Source organism: Erigeron canadensis, chromosome 3, assembly GCF_010389155.1.
Source record: "Erigeron canadensis isolate Cc75 chromosome 3, C_canadensis_v1, whole genome shotgun sequence".
NCBI classification, from domain to species: Eukaryota; Viridiplantae; Streptophyta; class Magnoliopsida; order Asterales; family Asteraceae; genus Erigeron; species Erigeron canadensis.
The window spans coordinates 38,334,013-38,353,646 of NC_057763.1; the positions used below are offsets into that span (position 1 = coordinate 38,334,013).

General features: G+C 31.2%; 1 protein-coding gene across 1 annotated transcript; it reads left to right on the plus strand.

Annotated features, from left to right (window-relative positions):
- The first annotated feature begins 17,385 nt into the window (after nucleotides 1-17,385).
- Nucleotides 17,386-18,623, plus strand: LOC122593123 (ethylene-response factor C3-like). The gene is made up of 2 exons (XM_043765481.1): nucleotides 17,386-17,737; nucleotides 18,036-18,623. Exons 1-2 carry the CDS (start codon nucleotides 17,444-17,446, stop codon nucleotides 18,456-18,458), a joined length of 717 nt encoding a protein of 238 aa, XP_043621416.1. The 5' UTR covers nucleotides 17,386-17,443; the 3' UTR covers nucleotides 18,459-18,623.
- The last annotated feature ends 1,011 nt before the right edge of the window (nucleotides 18,624-19,634 follow it).

A 19,634-nucleotide genomic window follows, 5' to 3' on the forward strand; every position in this document is an offset into this window, starting at 1 on the left:
TGCAGTAGTTTTTGTTAAGCCGATTACTCCCTATAGAAAATCTCCAACAGAAAATCTGCAAGCACATACACAGGAGAACTCATCAGTTTAATTAGTGAACCATTAATCCTCTCTAATGTATGCTAAATGTATATAAAGATCATATGTACTACACAATATTATCAGCCACACACGATATAATTATTACTATATGTAATAAACCAATGTATAAATGTATAAAAAGAATTCTAAAACATAAAATGTTTGTAGACATGATCTCTTATTCGTTAAATTCGGACCGTTCTGTACAAGTATATATATTAAAATAAAAATCGAGCACAAAACAAATTAATCATCATATATTGAGTTTCATCTTTGAATCAAGTAAACATTTAAATCATCATCTTTGATATAACCAAAATTTAAAAAAGTACTCTAAGCTTTCATGCAGTAAACACAACAAATGTGTGTTTGTGATATATCATATATGCATGCATGCATGCCAAAAACTATATAATAAAACAAGTAATAAAAACAAAGAAACAAAATTGTGTAACGAAAGCGACGAATTGATAATCAAGATAATCATTATATTGAAACAAACCTTAATGCTATCTTTGTCTTGTTGAAGATCGATATGATGATATGATGATGATGATGATACGAGGATCGTTAAGTTGATACGAGATTTTTGGGGGGTTTAAGATTTAGATTATATACAACAAAATGTGTAAGTATCTCAAGTGGTATATTCGTTGGTATTTTGGCATCTTCTTTCACCTCTTATTTTAAACTCCACCTTCTAGGGTGGGTCAAATTTAAATTAATACTTTTTTCATTTATTTATTCCCTTTTGCGTAGTTAATAAATTGAGAACAATATTTTCAATTGAAATTTTTATTTAGTTATTACTAGGAATGTGAATGTAGGAAATGAAAATATATATATATATATATAAAAGTGTTAGCATTAAATAGTTGTATATGTATCATAAAATTTAGGAATGAACTTTTGATATAAAAAGTTCAAATTTTTTATACACGTTAAATGCAGCCATAATGGTTGCGTTTAACATTTTCCTTTTTTTATCGACATCATCAATAAATACGAAAAATTGGGTTCAAACTGTTCTGTACGTAATTTTAACTTCCATTTTGTTTAGAGGTGGCATTTATAATACATGGGTAAGCTATAGGTATTTTGCTATAAAGAGTGCTTTTCGTGTGTAATTTTAGGTTAAATTAGTCAGGTTTGGATTGGTAAATTAGTCATTTTAGGTAAGCTATAGGTAATTTGCTATAAAGAGTAATTTTTATGTTATGTATGGTAAGTGTTATGAATCTTATTCTTTTCTAAAAAAAACAAGAAATTTGCTACAATGTTAATATGTTACTATGATTTAATTATTATTAAAGTATACTACTAATTTAGAATGTGATAACTGATAAGCATGTTAATTAGCTAATTTGTCATTTGTGCGATTTTCAAGTTTCAAATTTCGAATCGGACAAGTCAAATAAGTCAATGAGATTAATTTGGAATAAGTTTTTCATTTTGCCATTTTAGCCCTTTTTCAATTGGAATTAAAAATGAGCCCGCTTTCTTATAAAAACCTAATATTACTAGGCTCTAACTTTGTGTTGAAAGAAGTTGTGAGCTTTAATCGTTAACCATATATTGTTATGTGTTTCCATAAATCATTATACTAAAACACAAATTATGGATATGCGTTAATAGACGAACAACATAAGAGAATCACTCTACTTTGTGATGATCTAAAAACATAATTGAATAATTGATGAAATTATGAATGTTTTAACTAAAACAACTAGCACGTTACCTGCACAATGCGATGGTGTTTATAGTGGCGACAGTGTGATGGTGGGGGACGAATGTGTGGTAGAGGCGGCATCTAGTAGTGTAGATATTTGATGTAAAAGTAATTGATGTAAATGGTTAATAAAGGTATTTTAAAAGATTAAAGACTGATAGTGTAATTTAATCATTAAGGTTATTTTAGACATTTTCTCCCATGTAACTTTTAACATGGGAGTTATTCTTTTTATAAAATAATATAACTAAGTATGATAAATTGCCCACTCTATTGACATTAATAATTTAACTAAATCTTTTTACAATAGTTTATAAGTTAGAAAAGTTATTAATGTTATTAGATTAGTAATGATAGCAATCATTCATTTTTATGATTTTTTTTTACGTAACTTTATCTAAGACTCGTAAGGAACTGTATCAAAAACATTATGGAGTGAAAACGTTGGCGCCATCTCTGCAGGTAGAGGTGTTTCTCTTGTCCTAGTTCTTTCCGATCTGAGTAAGTTTTTTCCATACCTTTTTTAGGTTTCAGTTTTTGTAGCTAATTAAAAGAGTTATCGACATAAATCGTCCTTATGGTTTACTAAAAAAATCACGTTTCATCCATGTAGTTCAATAACCTCATTGACAGTCCTTTATAGGAAGATAAGGTTCATGCTTCGTCCTTTAAGTTCACGATCGTTATCTCTCCTCTGTTAACACCCTCACGTGCCTCCCACGAGAGGGTATTTCAGTACTTTCCAAGCCATAAAGGACTAAACTTGATCTTTTTATGTATTTATGTTTATCGTCATCATCTTTATCCATAAACCCGTTTCCCATTTCCTGTGTCTACAATTTACATATATACATAGAAGATAAATTACACCCCAAAACCCCATTTTCTTATATCTATGTTTACATTTATATCAATGTTCAAACATCATCATTTCCCTCTATATAAAAAATAAGAACAAGATCTGCTAGACTATTGTATGTATGTATATACATACAAATAGATTCCTAAAAATTTGTAGATATAAATGATTTTGAATTTATAGATATGGATATATAGATCGACAACATAATAGGATTTGTGAGATATATGAGTGTATATAATCTTTATTCAGTGGAAGAATTAACATATATGATTTTGAATATGTAGATATAGATATCTGAATGTATATATGTATAAATGTAGACATACACATACAAAAGATATAGATCTGATATATACAGTAGATATAAATAGATAGATTTAAAGAATGAGAAAAGAATCAATCCTTTATGGCTTGAAAAGTACTGAAATACCCTCTCGTGGGAGGCACGTGAGGGTGTTAACGGAAGAAAGATAACGATCGTTAACTTAAAGGACGAAAGATGAACCTTATTTTCCTATAAAGGACTGTCAATGAGGTTATTGAACCACAAGGATGAAACGTGATTTTTTTTAGTAAACCACAGGAACGATTTATGTCGATAACTCTAATTAAAAACACTAGGAGAAATTTAGGATATAGCTTTGCTTAGTTCTTAATTTGTGATAGGATGTCTGACTATTAGTGCCTTTGCTAGTGATTATTTTCGATGTAAATTTGTCGTTATATAAAAAGAGTGCTACTATAGATACATCGTCAACTGTTCATAAAAATACATTTGAAACGCCCTGTTTTATATAAAACGCAGCGTTTATCGCCCCGTTTTATATGAAATGCCGCGTTTGGTCGGTGTGTAGATAGTAAAGCTATTAGGAGAATTAAACGTGGTCTTACACACATGTCAGTCATTCATTCATTTTTGGTACCGTTTTACATAAAACGCTACGTATTAGGCTAAACGGTACCTAAAACGGGGGAATGACTGACATGTGTGTCAGACCACGTTTATCGTCCCGTTTTATATAAAACACGACGATAAATGCAGCGTTTTAGATAAAACGGGACGTTTCAGATGTGTTTTTGGGAATAGTTGATGTGTGTAGATGCTTCCTATAAAAAAAGTTGTAACTAACTTTGCATTTGATTAGAGAATGTTTAAATAGTGTCTCATTGTAATCATAGATTCCTAGGTACACAAGAAACGGCTTAAAATGCACTGATCAATTATGTTAAACCTTTACAATTTGACTTGGTGATTGCCTACTACAAATGCTAACATAAATTGTGGGAATCTGAAATTTGAAAGCGAATATTTGGTACAAGTAGATGGAATTTTAACTTCAGCAACTTAATTTTACTTCTTACGAAAAGGGTACCGCGCAATACGGCGACGGTGACTATGACGGGTGGTGGTGGTGGTGGCAGTGGTGGCGATAACGGTATGATTGTTAATATAAAAGTAATTAATCTGCCATGGGTGACGCTAATACTACATACCCCGTGAAAAGCACAAATGAAAAAGAAAAACTAGACTATAAAATAGACTAAAACTAAATAAAAAAATAACACTAAATTACGCTAATCTAAGAAAACAATTAACTTCCTCACAAGTGAATGCGAGAAAGGGTCGAATCACAAAATTAAACAACTACTTAATTTAAGTCCCCGGCAACGGCGCCAAAAACTTGATGTGTTAAATCGAGTAATAAAATTTATAAACACGAACTACTAGAAAACTGACTATAACACACTTACGGGCATTGTACCCGTTCGTATGCAGTATAGTAAACCGGTAAATCCGAGGTCGAACGCAAGGACTTTGTAAAGCAATTGTTAAAAAATAAAGTGATTCAAGTAAAATTGGGGGTTTTGTGGCCGAATTGCCACGTTGCAAAAGTTAGTGAATAATTAGTAATCTCGAAAGACTAATCGAAAAGAAATCCGGTATGACCGGGGGAAGGATCGTCCTAAAACGATAGTAAAAATGATTTTATGACAAGAATAATTAAAAGAAACACCTACTTGGATTAGCTCACATGCCAATCATTGGGTCTAAACATTACTTGCATTGTTGAACGACTTAAAAGGTAGACAAGATGAACTCCCGTTATACTTTAAACTTTAATTGCTCGAAATATAGTTATCGCTTCCGCGTTTAATTTCTACTCAAAACAATTAAGCATTAAGAACCTAAGTTGATTGTTACGATTTAATCTTTAAAAGCTTTCTTCCGAACTGCTTATTCACCTAATCAGATTCCTCTATCATAGGTGTTTGCACACTCAAAATGAATTTAATTGTTTAAAATCTTTATCGCTAGTTTCTTTCAAACTCCAACAACTTTAGGTTAATTATAGACCGATTAACCGTTTCATAAACAAATTGACAATGATATAGATTTTTCCGAACTTCTAATTACAATTATCAATCAATAAATATAAAAGATAAAAACAATATTTAAACTCAACTAAATGCGGATCTTCCATTAAACATAAAAAACTTGTTCAACAATCGCAAGTAACGTCAAACAACCCTATGACATGTTCACTATCCAAGCGGGTGCAATTAAGATTTAGGCACTCATAGTAACCAAGGAAACACAAATAATATTAAAAGAGATCATATTGTACCAATGATTTGAATAAATCTCGAAAGCAATAACAAATCGTTGAACAAAAATTGATATTCTTGAACAAATGATGATAAGAAATTGACCTCCAAAAGTCTCCAAGTCGTTTTTATGTTTTTCTAGGTCAAAAAGTGATAAAAAGTATTTAACAGTCGTCCTTAATGAATAAATAAGAGTATATATACAAATTCAGCAACTAACGGCCGTTAGGGAGGTGTAACGGCCATTACATGGGCTAACTGTCCAGATTTTGCAACTTTAGTCCTTCAGACTAACGCCCGTCAGCTTATTCTTAACGCTCGTCAAGATTTTGTTACACCATCAGTCCTTCAACTACTAATAGCCGTTAATCAAACCCTTAACGCCAGTTAGCGTGAGCTTGTAGTTCCACCTTCCTTTTAACGGCAGTTAAGGTCTGGCCTATCGGGAGTTAAGTACTGAAATGGTTATAATTGGTCCTTTTAACAGGAGTTAACTATTCTAATGGGAGTTACACTTCTTCCATCTTGATTTCTTCACTTTAACATCTTTTTCCACCATATCTTTCACTCGGTTGATCCTTGAACTTCACTTCATACTTATTTAAGTCGTTTTTGGTCATTTTCACCCGTCTCGCATGCCATAAACCTGAAACCACTCATACATACCATAAAGCATCGAAAGCACATACAAATGACTAACAATTAGGCATAAAACAACCTATAAATCACGTGGGAAATATGTATATATTTAGTCACATCATTGTGTTCGTCTGTGAGGGCTTGAATTTGGGACAGGTTTGAGTATAAGGGGGCAATGTTTTCCTCTAATTTTTGTTGTGTCTTTGGGAGAACTATTAAGGGATTTTTCCTTTTATTAATTATTATTGGATGAGAGGGTTCTCTAATATGTATTTGGTTAAGATAAAATATTCTAGACCTTTCATTGTAATACTCGAGCTGCCAAAAAAAAACTACATAGTTGAAAATAAATAATAAATATTATAATGTAGTATATATAAAAAAAAATAATAAAAAGTTTATAAAAAATAATAGACTAACAGAGCTATTTATATAAGAAAATGCAATAAAAAAAATATAAAATGGAAAAAGAAAAACTAGTAGGAGTTTGATCTGAAAATGATGAATTTGACACCGAGATAACAACATTTTCCATCAACATCTGACTTCGATTGGTATCCATCAATCTCTAACTTCGCCCCAATAACAAAATTAATTAATAATAGAATTAATAAATACTAAATGATTTATACTTAAATAAAAATCAAATTAAACATAAAACTTACAAGTAGGCGCGATATTTTTCCTTTTCCTCATGATTTGGTCAGAAAAAACGATGAAATAGTGGCGAAATATGGAGGAGTAAAAGGCGGAGGAATACGGAAGAGTAAACGGTGATCGAAAAGTGTGAGAAAATGATTGAAGAGAGAGAGAGAGAGAGAAAGACGGGATGAGTTTTATATGTACGGGTAAAATTACAGATATACCCTGCAACGTGTAAACATATGAAGCGCGCTAGTTATCCTAGGAAAGATCTGAGCCGTATAAAATTTCTGATCAGACGCGTGGAAATTGTTCCTTAATTAGTATTTTTTTTCCCTTGTACTCAAATTAACTTTCTCATATATATATATATATATATATATATATATATATATAGATAATTGGGTTCCTCTTTGTTGTTCTTTTTTGTGATGCCACCAACATTATAAAAAGACCATGTGAAATTGTTCACCTTTATTAGAAAATATTCCTGCTTTATATATGTAGGCATAAAGCAACATAAATGATAAATATGCTATGCTTACTTCATGTGTTACGATTATAGAAAATTAAACATTCTTTATTCAACGTAATGCTAGCTAACAATAGGTTTAATACAAGGAAAATGATTGATATATTTAAAATATATGCTTAATGAATTAGATGTTTAATATATGTATCATGTGTCCTCTCTCTTTTAATCTTTACAACTCATCATGCAATGTGTCATGATTTTATCTTTAGGCATACTAAATAGGCCTATTTATCATTATCCTTAGAACAATGCCAGAAACACGCTTAATCGAGTAGTTTTAGTTTTTTGGCCGAGCAATTCTTCTTCAAAGACGAGGCTTTAACGATATTGATCTGGTTTTCGGCGCACCTCGTACTATCTAAAGTCAAATTCAACCACATGGCATTTTTAACATTAATGTTATCATGGATATCAATATATATAGAACTAGAGAAGAGTTTTAAGTTATATACACATAGTGTTAGAATAGACATAAATCCAATTTTGATGGAATCCCACTTGCTGATTCATTAAACATTGTAGACTAAAACTATACATTTTCAACAATGTCGAGTTATTTCTAGCAAGATGCTGTCTTATGTATATTTACACTAAAAAAAAACATTTAATGACACACAAAAAGTGTCACTAAATATTGAAAAGGTACCAGAAAAAAAATGTCACTGGAAACGGTGCCACTAAATGGTTTTAGTGACACTTTTTGGTGTGTCATTATAGGTCTTATGGCTTTTAGTGACGCTTTTTGTTATGCCACTATCGACTGCATCACCTTTAGTGACACTTTTTAATTGTGTCACTACATCCTAAACAACTTTTGGGGGCACATTGTTGTTGTACTCGTTGTATGTTAAATTATGCACTTTTGCTAAAGCTTTTAGAGAGTAGTTTGTCCTCCTGCCAAAAATTGTTTCTGGAACTTACCAATGGACAAAAATAAAAATATATCATATCAATTATTTGACAATACCAAAAATAACATTCACAATATCATAAAAAAAACCACTACAATACCATAAACAACATCATCAATAACATAAACATAAACAATAATTAAAACATTAAAACTTTATCCCAAGATAAACATCAAAACTTACATTACATACATACAAATATGCAATACGTAAATATTTCTATACTCTTCCTTATTTCACTCTTATACTTGGAAAATGAATATAAACTAGGTAGTTCAGAAGCCCCGCATTGCAGGGCTGGAGTTATCGTTTGTTCACGTTTTGTTATTAAAATGCAATACCATAAACACAACATTGTAAATATGTTTAGTTTTAAACTAATAACCTCACAAAACATAATATTTAACAAAAACTTCCAAAAAAGAAACACAAATATATTTATTTAAGTGCAATGACACAACATATTCAAAAGTTGTCACTCTATCTAAAACAAAGGTTGTTTAAAAATTTAAAAACAAAACTTTGAAATAAGTTTAAAAAATAATAAATTTATTTAAATAAAAACATGTTACTTGAACTAATTTTATATAAAATAAAATAAAAAAGAAAGAAACAAAAGTATATATGTCAATTATAGAAAATTTATAGTTATATATGAAGATTTTATGGGTGAAAAATGTAATTTTGAAAAATAAACTAAAACTTTAATGTAGAAGGAGAGGAGTCAATAGATACCTCCCCAATATTTTATAATTGATTATGTAAACAAACAAACTAAATTTATTTCACGAAAAGATATTATGTAAAAAAAATAATAAAAAACACAATATAAATATTCTATTATAAAAAACTTATAAAACAATCAATTATGTTAAACAATCATAATTAATAATCAAATACGTTAAGAAAAATACTTACAAGAAAAAGTGACACATAATTTTTTCTGCAATTAATATATATGTATATATATATGTATATACACTATTAACACAATTATTAGGTGTCATTAATATGGGAAGAGATTCCCTCAAGTTACCCAGCTTGACTAAAGTTAGGTAAATCTTGACCTTTTATATCCATTGTTTAGAACATAATTTTTATGTGCCACTGATACATCTATTCTGTAGTAACATATTTTTTAAGTGTCACTAATACATCCATTCTTTAGTAACACAGTTTTTAAATGTCAATAATACATCTATTATTTAGTAACACAGTTATTAAGTGTCACTAATATATCCATTATTTAGTAACACATGTACATATGTCATTAAAGATCACTATATAGTGACACATAAATATATGTCACTAAAAGTGTGTGCCATTAAAAGGTATTTTTTTTTAGTGCTAGCTATTTCAAGTTACATAGTATATGTATTATAGCTCAATGGTTGAGCACCAACTTTACATGCTGGAGGTCTCGAGTTCGAGACATAGAAAAGACATTTAAAAGGAATTTCACAAAAAGTCCTCCAGTGAAACAGGTTTGATCCCTGCAAAAGGAGCAGAGTTTTACCCCAATTAAATGTCGTGCCTTCGGGCGGTTTAGTTTGGGTGAGGGGGCTCTCTAGCGCGGACCCGATTAAGACAACGTAAGTTAGATCCCTTGTTACGAGCAACTGATCCACACCTTTTAAAAAAAAAGGTATATGCCATATCTATCTACCTATCGGGAGTTTATTGTGGTATAATCTCATCGATTTGCACGCAGTTGTGATTTCTATCTTCTAATTTGTCTTATATGGCATGCGAAATCGATCTTCTTCGTGTATTTGTTGGGATGAGATTCTTTCAAGTTACCCTAACAAGTTAGGGTAATTTTGACCCTTAAATTAAATTAAAATTAAGGATCAAGATTCAAAGATGATATTTGAATGTTGACTCTTAATTTTCATTTAATGGTCAAGACTTTTCTAACTTGACTCAATTTGAAGAATTAACTTGAGAAAATCCATATTTTTCATTTGCATATCGCCAACCTAACACACCTAGCTTGTCAGTATATATATGCTTAAAGCATTTGGATGGGAAGAGAAATCATCCCAAATTACTTTGTCACGTCAACTCATATATACCACTCGCATCACACTCAGTCCTTCACGCCATTTGTTGAGTGAACGCATCAACTCGTACCTAGACCTCTATGGGTCACACACCCATCACGCCATTTGTTAAATATATATATTTTGTTACACCGGCCGTTGTCATTCGACACATGTCAAAGCGCTAAAACAAAACGAAACAAAAACACATTGCTTGGCCCCATCTTCATTTCCCTCCTTCTCCGTGAAGCCACTTACACTTTTTTCATTCCTCACCTTCTACACTCTTTAACCGAATTGGAGTTTTAAGTTATATATGATCAATAAACTTGTTACTATGATTATAAAAAGCGTTACTAGTTTTCAAATGGTTTGCCCTTTTTTAACAGTCAATCGGTATTCGATATTCAGAGACACATCACCATACAATGTGAAGCCCTGTACGCACTCTAAACTACGAGATATAAACCATGAGCCGTTACAAGTGATTAAATGGTTTACTTATACCAAAAAAATTAAATTGTACGTGGTAATGTTTTCTACTTACATTACTTTAGTTAACATATGAAAATACGTACATTATATTTGTTTTCTTTATGCAATCTTCTTTTTAGGTAAAAGGGTTCATCCTAATTAGATTTTATATATAATAATGAAGTTTAGGCGGATTAGCTAAAAGTCAAACCGACTATACAAAGCATCGTACTCTGATGCGTCAATCAATCTATGTGAATACTAATATACTATACAAAATACAATCGCGTCTCAACTAACAAGAACACAAAGTAACTCAAGCTATTCCCCACGATATGATCAGGAAGGTCCCAAGCAATCAAATTACGTTCCACTCTTGTAGTCTTACTAAATCGAAAGCGTAAGAAGCTTCCAAGCGTACTATTGGAAAAATGATCTCTACCAGTTGTTCTTTAGTTCGCCTTTGTTGCTGGAAGAGATCTTTCTTATATAACTAATATAATCCCATGCTAATAAGGGAGAATTTGACAATTTTTCCGTTGGCGGTGTGGTATTATAAGTAACATGTAGTGGCACGTGGTAAGCAACTTAATATTTGAGGGGAAAAAATAATAATTAAATAAGACAAATATGAAAATTGAAAAAAGTTGACTACTAAATACTTAAATAGAATATTAATTGGGGAGTGATATTACCAAAACATTATTCAACCGAACACAACAAACTATGTTTTACATTATTTGAAATAAAATATGCATGTATATTTGTTGTATATAGCTAGAATTATTATAAGAATATCACTATCAATATCGATTGGTGTTTTAAGTTAAATGAGTATATTAGTAACTGTAAATTGAAATTTTAGGTAATGAAAAAAAATGTATTATAGATGGAGTGTATAGAATTAGAATATATTAATTTCCCAGTACTTTTTTATACTAAAAATCTAATTTAACTAGTTATATTTTAGTGCATCTCTCTATAATTACTGTCACTAGGCCGGTTTGAAAATGTTTTTTTTTTTTAACAGTGGTATTGATACTATATAGATATCATAATTACATACCAAGAATCGTGTCAAAATTTGACTTTTTGACAAAGAATATGAAGCACTTTTAAAAAAAGAGAAATGTGGAAGTAGGAATGATGGGCACTAAACAATGTGTTAGTCCATTCTCAAGGGCTATGGCTTAAAGCGAGAGCTTTCTACCAAATTGTCCTAACTTATTTAAATCCAATTTATTTTCCAAATGGAAGTGATGTTCAAAGCAAGCACACCAACCATGCATTTCTTACCACCAATACAATAGTGGGCCATGAGGGCATAATAACCAAATACCGGTAACTTTTACAAGCCACCAACACAGACAGGGTCACAGGGTGGTATAGGCTAAAAGCAATAACTTAAATATATATACTCGTAAGATTTTGTTTAATAAGAGCCTTAACATGTATTATAAAGAGATGGTATCTTAAATATAGAAAACTCATTCTTAAATTTAGTAACAAAAATATCCTATATTTTATGCACGCTAAAGACGACTTGTAAAGTTGTTATTAGCAAGAACAGTCATTTGATTACAACATATTTAAGAAAATATTCATTTGTATATTTAAACCCTTATGAAGATACATTATTATTATTGATAAAATTGATAAAAATAAATAAATAAATAAAATAACGGACATATATAGTGTAATCAAAAGCCCTTAAACTTAAAAAATGATAAAGCAAAAGGCCAAATGGATGTTCAAAAAAAAAAAAAGGCCAAATGGCGAATGTAAGTTCTATCTAAATAGCAACAAATAAAGATATTAGAATTTTTCAAAAGATAAATGATGTCAAATAAAAGTATAAAGAGTTTTTATTTTATAATTAGGAGATATTTAATTATTTTTTGATTGGTAATTAAGGAGACTATAAAGAGAGAAATCCCAATCGAACTCCCTTAAACTAGACTTGACTTTTGTGCATGAACTGACTGAAGCCGAATATGACCTGCCTTAGAAAACAAAAGGCAAGCCTTATAAAAATACTGATAAAATAGCCAAATAGGAGATCATGTTTGGGTTGTTGAAGTGGAGCTTTGTATATAAAGTTGCAATGTTTTTCACTTAATTTGCCAATTTTGACTTCTAAGAAAACGTGGTCTGAGAAATTTGGGATGTCATATCATATGCATTGATAGCTCATTTATTTTATCTATATAATAATTCATCAAACCCACGTATCGACGTTGCCATTACCAGCATTACTCGTCACCATTCATCAAACCCATATATCAATAACCTACATTACTCGTCACCATTACCACCACCGATTGACGTTACCACCACCACCAATCACTGCCGCCCCTACCACCGCCATTACATCGCAAACGGCGCTACTGCCGCACGCCGCCACCACCGCCACTATTATACCGTCGCATCTACAAGTTAAAAACATTAAATGTTATTTGATACTCAACAGAAAATATATATGACCAATTAGCAATCATTTGACTTCATATCAATATATAGCTTTCTTAAATACTTCATCCGTCCCATATTAAGTGTCATAGTTTGACTTTTCGAGTCTTATTCTTTCAATTTTGACCATAAATATATTTGTTTGTGTTATATAACACTTGATATAACATATATGAACTGATTGAGTTTTAAATGTACTTTTCATTGACATAACTTTCTTCAACTAATATATAACACAAACAAAGATATTTACGGTCAAAGTCGGAAGAAAAAGACTTGACCAGTCAAAATAGGACAATTAAAATGGGACGGAGGAGTATGAAATAGAGGTGTAACTGATAAAGGACAAGCTAGTAGATGTTTAATAAACGAGGAGTGTAACACCACCAGGCAAAAAAGTGTAACCCCACTAGAGAGAGTATTAGCGGCGACGTTGCCGTTAATACTGCGGGGCCCCATGTCTGTAATGGTAAATCTGGCAGAGAAAATTAGCGGGGCCCCTATCAGTGTCAGAGTATTAGCGGCGACGTCGCCGCTAATGCCTTGATCAATTGACTTTTGTCTAGTGATGTTATGCCTTACTAAAACTCCTTCAACTAATATAATATGTGAGTTTTCAGTCAAAAAGTTGAATTAATTATAGGTTTTCTTTTTTTTCGGTCCCTCAGTTCGTATTCAAGTCACCAACTCTTTGGATATCGACGACATTCCTAAACATCATAAAAATTAGGGAATCGAAATTGATTTTTTCAAAAACAAACATAGCTAAATTTAGCCATTGTTGAAATTTTAGACTACCCAACAAAACCTTAGTTTAACCGTCGACTCTTGTTAAGCTTGAATACCCGAAACAATGTCGAACTCAACTAAGTTTAACCAAAAACACCAAGCTAATTATTTGAGGTGTTTAATTAAATCCTCCTAGCAATTAAGTCCACGTGTGAATCCTCCTTATTATATTCGAAATTTCACAGCCTTTTATTACCTGTTTATGATCGAATACAATAAATATGTAACCAAATACCCCTAAAGCTGTTCATACAACCCTTTTGCTTTCTACTTAATTCGTCACAAAAACCAAAGATATCCCTTGACTATTTGTTTTTGCCGACTAGAAAACACGTACAAGTTAAGATCGAACAAGAGATAGAATATTAGATCGAATTGCCTTGCCTTTTATTCCAAGTTATTCGTATGTTTGATGGTTCCATTATAATCGGCTCCCCCTCCTCTATTTATATAGAAGAGGGGATATCCTAAGAGGTTTCCTAGTCTAATACAAATTCGACTTATTACCTTAAACTAGACATTCCATATCAGTCGGTTACTTGACTTGCACTCCAAATAAAAACACGACTTTACATATTTAATCTAGTCTAACTTGAATTAACATTTAACTACATGATTAAATTAACTAATATATTTTACAACTATTTATATCTATAAAACGTTTCAAAGTATTAAATATCATTTTACAATTATATAAATAGATAGTTTCTCTAAATAATATGATCACCGTCATCCAAATTACTGTATTAAGTAGGCGACAATAATACGAAATTTGATTGATGCTTTGATGATTTAATTATTGTCAATAAGCTAAGGTTCGTGTGGTTTTATATAACATGATCATCGAAGACATTTGAAGTATTGAACACATTTGAGACCTACAAGGGAAGTCAACGTTGATATAATGCTTTATTTTAATAATGAATTTTTCTAATAAATATATAGTTTTTAAAGTATTTTTGATCTAATGTTTTAATTTTAATAAAATATAATATAATGTTTTCATTTTATATGTGTGTTTTCTAAGTAATAGTGTTGACTGGTTGAGTCATGACTCATGAGGGTTGAGTGTTGACGTTCTTAAATGGGCCGTAAGTAGAGTGCTCTTCAGGTTGTGCAGATAGCCTTTTTCATAGCCCGAGTTATATATTATAATAATCCAAACTTCATTTTGAAACGGGAAGTTAAAATCAAAATTTAATCGGTCCTGCCCACTTATCATGACATGTGATTGAGGGAATGAGGGTTGAAAAATTAGCCTTGTCCAAAAATTGTTAAACGAGAACAAACTTAATTAATTTTATTAATTAATTATGTAAGTTATTTTTCACAGAAATATGTTGTCGGTATTCAAATATTTACGGAAAAGTAAACAAATTAAGGTTTTATGGCCACTTAATTTAACATCAAGGGTTGGAAAAGATATGAATATCCTTTAACAAATGATGATGATCGATCTTTACACGAAATATTTTAGCCAGAACAATGTTTGATGTTTTTGTGTATGAGAAAAAGGTTTTATGTAGAGATCATCCTTTTTTAAAAGAAGTCTTAACATAATAACAAATATATTTATGTATTCTAAGTTAATACGGAGTATATATGCATTTACATTTTTACGTCGAAGAAACTCTCTAGTACGGACCCGGTTAAAATAATGTATGTTAGACCTCTTAATTATCGTCGAGAGACGACATGAAGTTTCGAGCGAAATTATTTGTATTCAAAATAAAAAAAAAAAAAAGTATATCTATACTATATTATAAAGCAAATTTCTCCTGCCTAAATTTTAAATTTCGACATTTACTTTCCTAAAATGTCTCTCTATCTATTCTATATTTACCAAAAATAATTATAATACCCTTTCTCTTTCCTTAAATCTCAACCAATTATTTTTTCGTTCTCCTCTTTCCTCCAATTCATTCAAAATTTATCTCAAAAACCGTACATCGATAAATTATAAAAGTTATATGAGTGTTTTTAAAATTTCATGCTCTTTCATTAAAGATGTCATTTGATATACTTTCGACGAATTTTTAAATCCGGTGGCAGAACCCGTACGGTTAAGATATTTGGCTATCACACTCTGTGGCCTATCACACTTTATAATCTTTCACCCCACCATCTCAATGCGCGGATACTTATTCTCGACTTCTCGTACGATCTGAAAAGCGTTTGTTGTCCAAGCTTCATCTACCGAAAGTAAGGCATCCTTATGACTTCTTTCTTATAGCATTTTTGTCGTCATATTAATGTCACGGCAATACATTTTTTCCGACATATCCACTTACATATCCATGCCAATAGTACATACTCTTTACTTACTTTTTATATACACACGTATAATATAACAAGAGTTGTTATACTTTCGGTGTTCAATTTTAATAAAATTTACATAAAAAACGTGGATAACAGTAAACCAAATACAAAAGTACATATCTAAACTTTCTAAAAGTCATGAAACTAATTTAAAATTCTCAAATAACTAAATAATAAACATTTATAAGAATGAATATAAGACACTACAAGAAAAATGAGATTTTGGCACGATACTTTGTCCGCGACTTCTTTTTTGTGGCCAAAGCTCGCTGAATGACAAAAAGATCTATAGCTTTGACTAAAAAAATCAAATTTTCTATGGCCACGACTTTGTCATGAGAGGGGCGATTGGGAAGACATATGTCGTGTGACAATCATTTTCTATTATTATACAATACAAAAAATAACATATTGGGACGATATATATCACCCTGGTAATCAACAAGGAGTTAACCTAGTGGTAAGAAAATCTCTTGGCATAAAAAGTAATTCCTTAAAGACACTCGTTGTCAATGAAACCTAGACTCACATGTGAAGTTTAAATACGTTGATTCGATTCTTCGGGTGTCCAGATCATGTAAGGATTAGGATGGAGGTATTGTATCAGCATCATATGGCTAATCATACAGAATGGGTCGATGAATATCCAATTATGGTACCGGAGCTAGGGTTCTCTCAATTACTCTATTTTTTCCATATCACCCTGGTAAACAAAAATGAAAATATATAGGAATATAAAGATTTAATTAAACCGAGTAGAAAGGTTGGTTTACAAAATCAAGCAAGTATAAGAACATACACATACAAATAGGAAGATTAATTATATACACAAAAACTTCCAAAAGAAAAATCATACGGAGTATTATATCATATCGATCTGTTGTCTTTTCTATGCCCCTACGTTCCCACTCGTGGGCCACATATGCTTTTAGGTCCCGAACAACACATGTCACGACTCTTGACTTCGTGATGGTAGACCAATTGTAGTCTTGTAGTAGTGAATAGTGATGACTCAAAAAGTATTAACTGTGTAATTCTTGGTGGTAACATATATATATACGGTAGCTAAAAATAAATAATGTATGAATCATCAGCTATTTAAAAAATAAGATAAAAATAAAATAAACTCTTCTAAGCCTGAAAAAGATATTTATTATTTAAATGGTACGTAATGTATTTTACGTTAGAAAAATTACTTGAAAACAATATAATTGTATGGACGTAGTTATTAGCTAGGTTTTTGTTTATATAAGCCTATAAGGAGTTAAATAGTAGAGTCTCTTAATTTTAAAGCAGCATATATATACAATTCATATATATATATATACACGTGTCTTCAATTCCATGGATGCTTATTTCACTAATCGCCGGAGCTCCGACTACCCGCCCCAGGAATCTTCATGTTCTCAGCATGATGAGCTCATTTTCTGGCAGGACTCGCTGCCCTTCAATCTAGATAACGACTCTACTTCTGATGATCAAGATATGCTACTTTCGGACATGCTTGCAGTTGCAGCAGATCAGGCAAACAAGGCATCAACAGTGGATCTTGATAATCACTCGTCGAAATCGAGTTCCTTGTCCGTTGGTGCCTTCAAAGACGATGAAGCTTCTGCAACTACAGCCAGTAAACAAATTGTACATACGCTTTAATTTATTTTCTTCAGAATTTATATTTATAGTATACAATATAATTGTGCATATAAAAATATTTCATAAATAAGTAACAAAAAATAACATTCTGTATATAAAATCACATATATGGCCCATGATTTTTATGGATTAAAAAAAAAAACCAATATGGGAGTGTTTCACACTTAAACTTCGGTACCTAACAGCCTTATATTACCATCCCCTATATATATATATATATATATATATATATTTAACATAGCTAATTAATTATAGTTACTAAATTGTTTGTGAATGTACGTAGTCAAAGGCTAGCAACAACAATTCATATCGCGGTGTGAGGCGGAGGCCATGGGGAAAGTTTGCAGCGGAGATAAGGGATTCGACAAGGCAAGGCATTCGTGTATGGCTAGGGACGTTTGATAGCGCGGAGGCAGCGGCCATGGCTTATGATGAGGCAGCCTTGTCCACAAGAGGGTCATTGGCTGTGTTGAATTTTCCTGAGGACAAAGTGAAGGCATCACTTAATAAGAAGATGAGGTCGTGTGGTTTCGAACAAGGGTGTTCCCCGGTTGTGGCCCTTAAAAAACGACACTCTCAAAGGACGACTAAACGAGGCGATGATAAACTGGCCGTTTCTGATCAGAAAGAGAGGTTGGTGTTGGAGGATTTGGGTGCCGATTATTTGGAACAACTATTGATGAGCTCGTCCGAAAGCCAGTACTAGTACTACTTCATATTTCATGTTTGTAATCTTTGTAAGTTAATTTCTATATATAATATGTTTTTTTTTATATACTCACACGCACACATATGACGTCTGGATAATGTACCTAGCTAAATATTGTGTAGTTTGCAGTTTCCTTGTAGTAAACCCAAGTATTAATTAGTATATTTCCTTATGTACGTAATGTAATTATATTAGTACATTGTTAGTCATGATTACACGGCTGCGTACACGTACGATCGAGTACACACCCATCTCAAATTTAATTGCAATTTACTAGTAAAGTTAGAAATGACTGTTAGATCGATTTCAGTTCCTTATTCTGATACTGGTTATATATATATGACCATTCAACTTTCAACAGACATACGATTAATTTTAAGATATTGTATGAAATTCAATTACATCACAGTTGATAAATAATTAAAATCATTTATAAAATCATTTTCAACGTAACGTACCTACAAAGAATAAGTCATCAAATATAGTCACACATTTTTAATCATATATATATCCACACTTCAATAACGTAAGTATGGATAAAGATAATGCCACAAATTAAACATGAAGGTTGACATACTTAAAATTATGGACATACAAAACTCCACACATTTAGTGGATAAAGGAGTCCACGCTTTTATTTATCGGCTCCACACTTTTATTAATCCACTGATTTGACTCAAACAAAATTTGATTAGAGTTTAGAAACTTGTTTGAGAAAGAAGGTTTAGTAGGAGTCAATCGACACATAATAAAATTTTAGAAAGAATGACAGTTTTCAATAAAAGGATTTGTTCAATTCATCATCAGTTCTAAGAAAAAGGATAGATAGAAAACAATTCAATATTACTCGTATTTTAATATACAAATTTCTGCTATCAATTTGTTTATTATGGAAGTTTTTGAAAACATCGGTATTTTAAATTTGTACTCGTATCATTTATGGTAAGATTGTGACACCACTCAATGATTGGAATTTACTAGTGCCGTGCAATGCAACGCCTAAACGTTGTTAATTTTGTTGTTAATCTTGTTATTAGATATGTAAGCATATATAGTGAAAGAATTCGTTATTAATTTGTTAAAAATATAAGTATATGTTATAAAAGAAATATTTGTGATTTTCATAACTCGATCGATTAAAAATATATAAGTAAAAATAAATTAATTGTTGAA

Excerpts from the sequence above, each read along its gene's own strand:
- LOC122593123 (XM_043765481.1), top strand. The coding sequence starts at position 17,444 with ATGGATGCTTATTTCACTAATCGCCGGAGCTCCGACTACCCGCCCCAG. Across the intron at positions 17,738-18,035 it reads CTACAGCCAGTAAACAAATT|TCAAAGGCTAGCAACAACAA; the intron begins GTACATACGCTT and ends GAATGTACGTAG.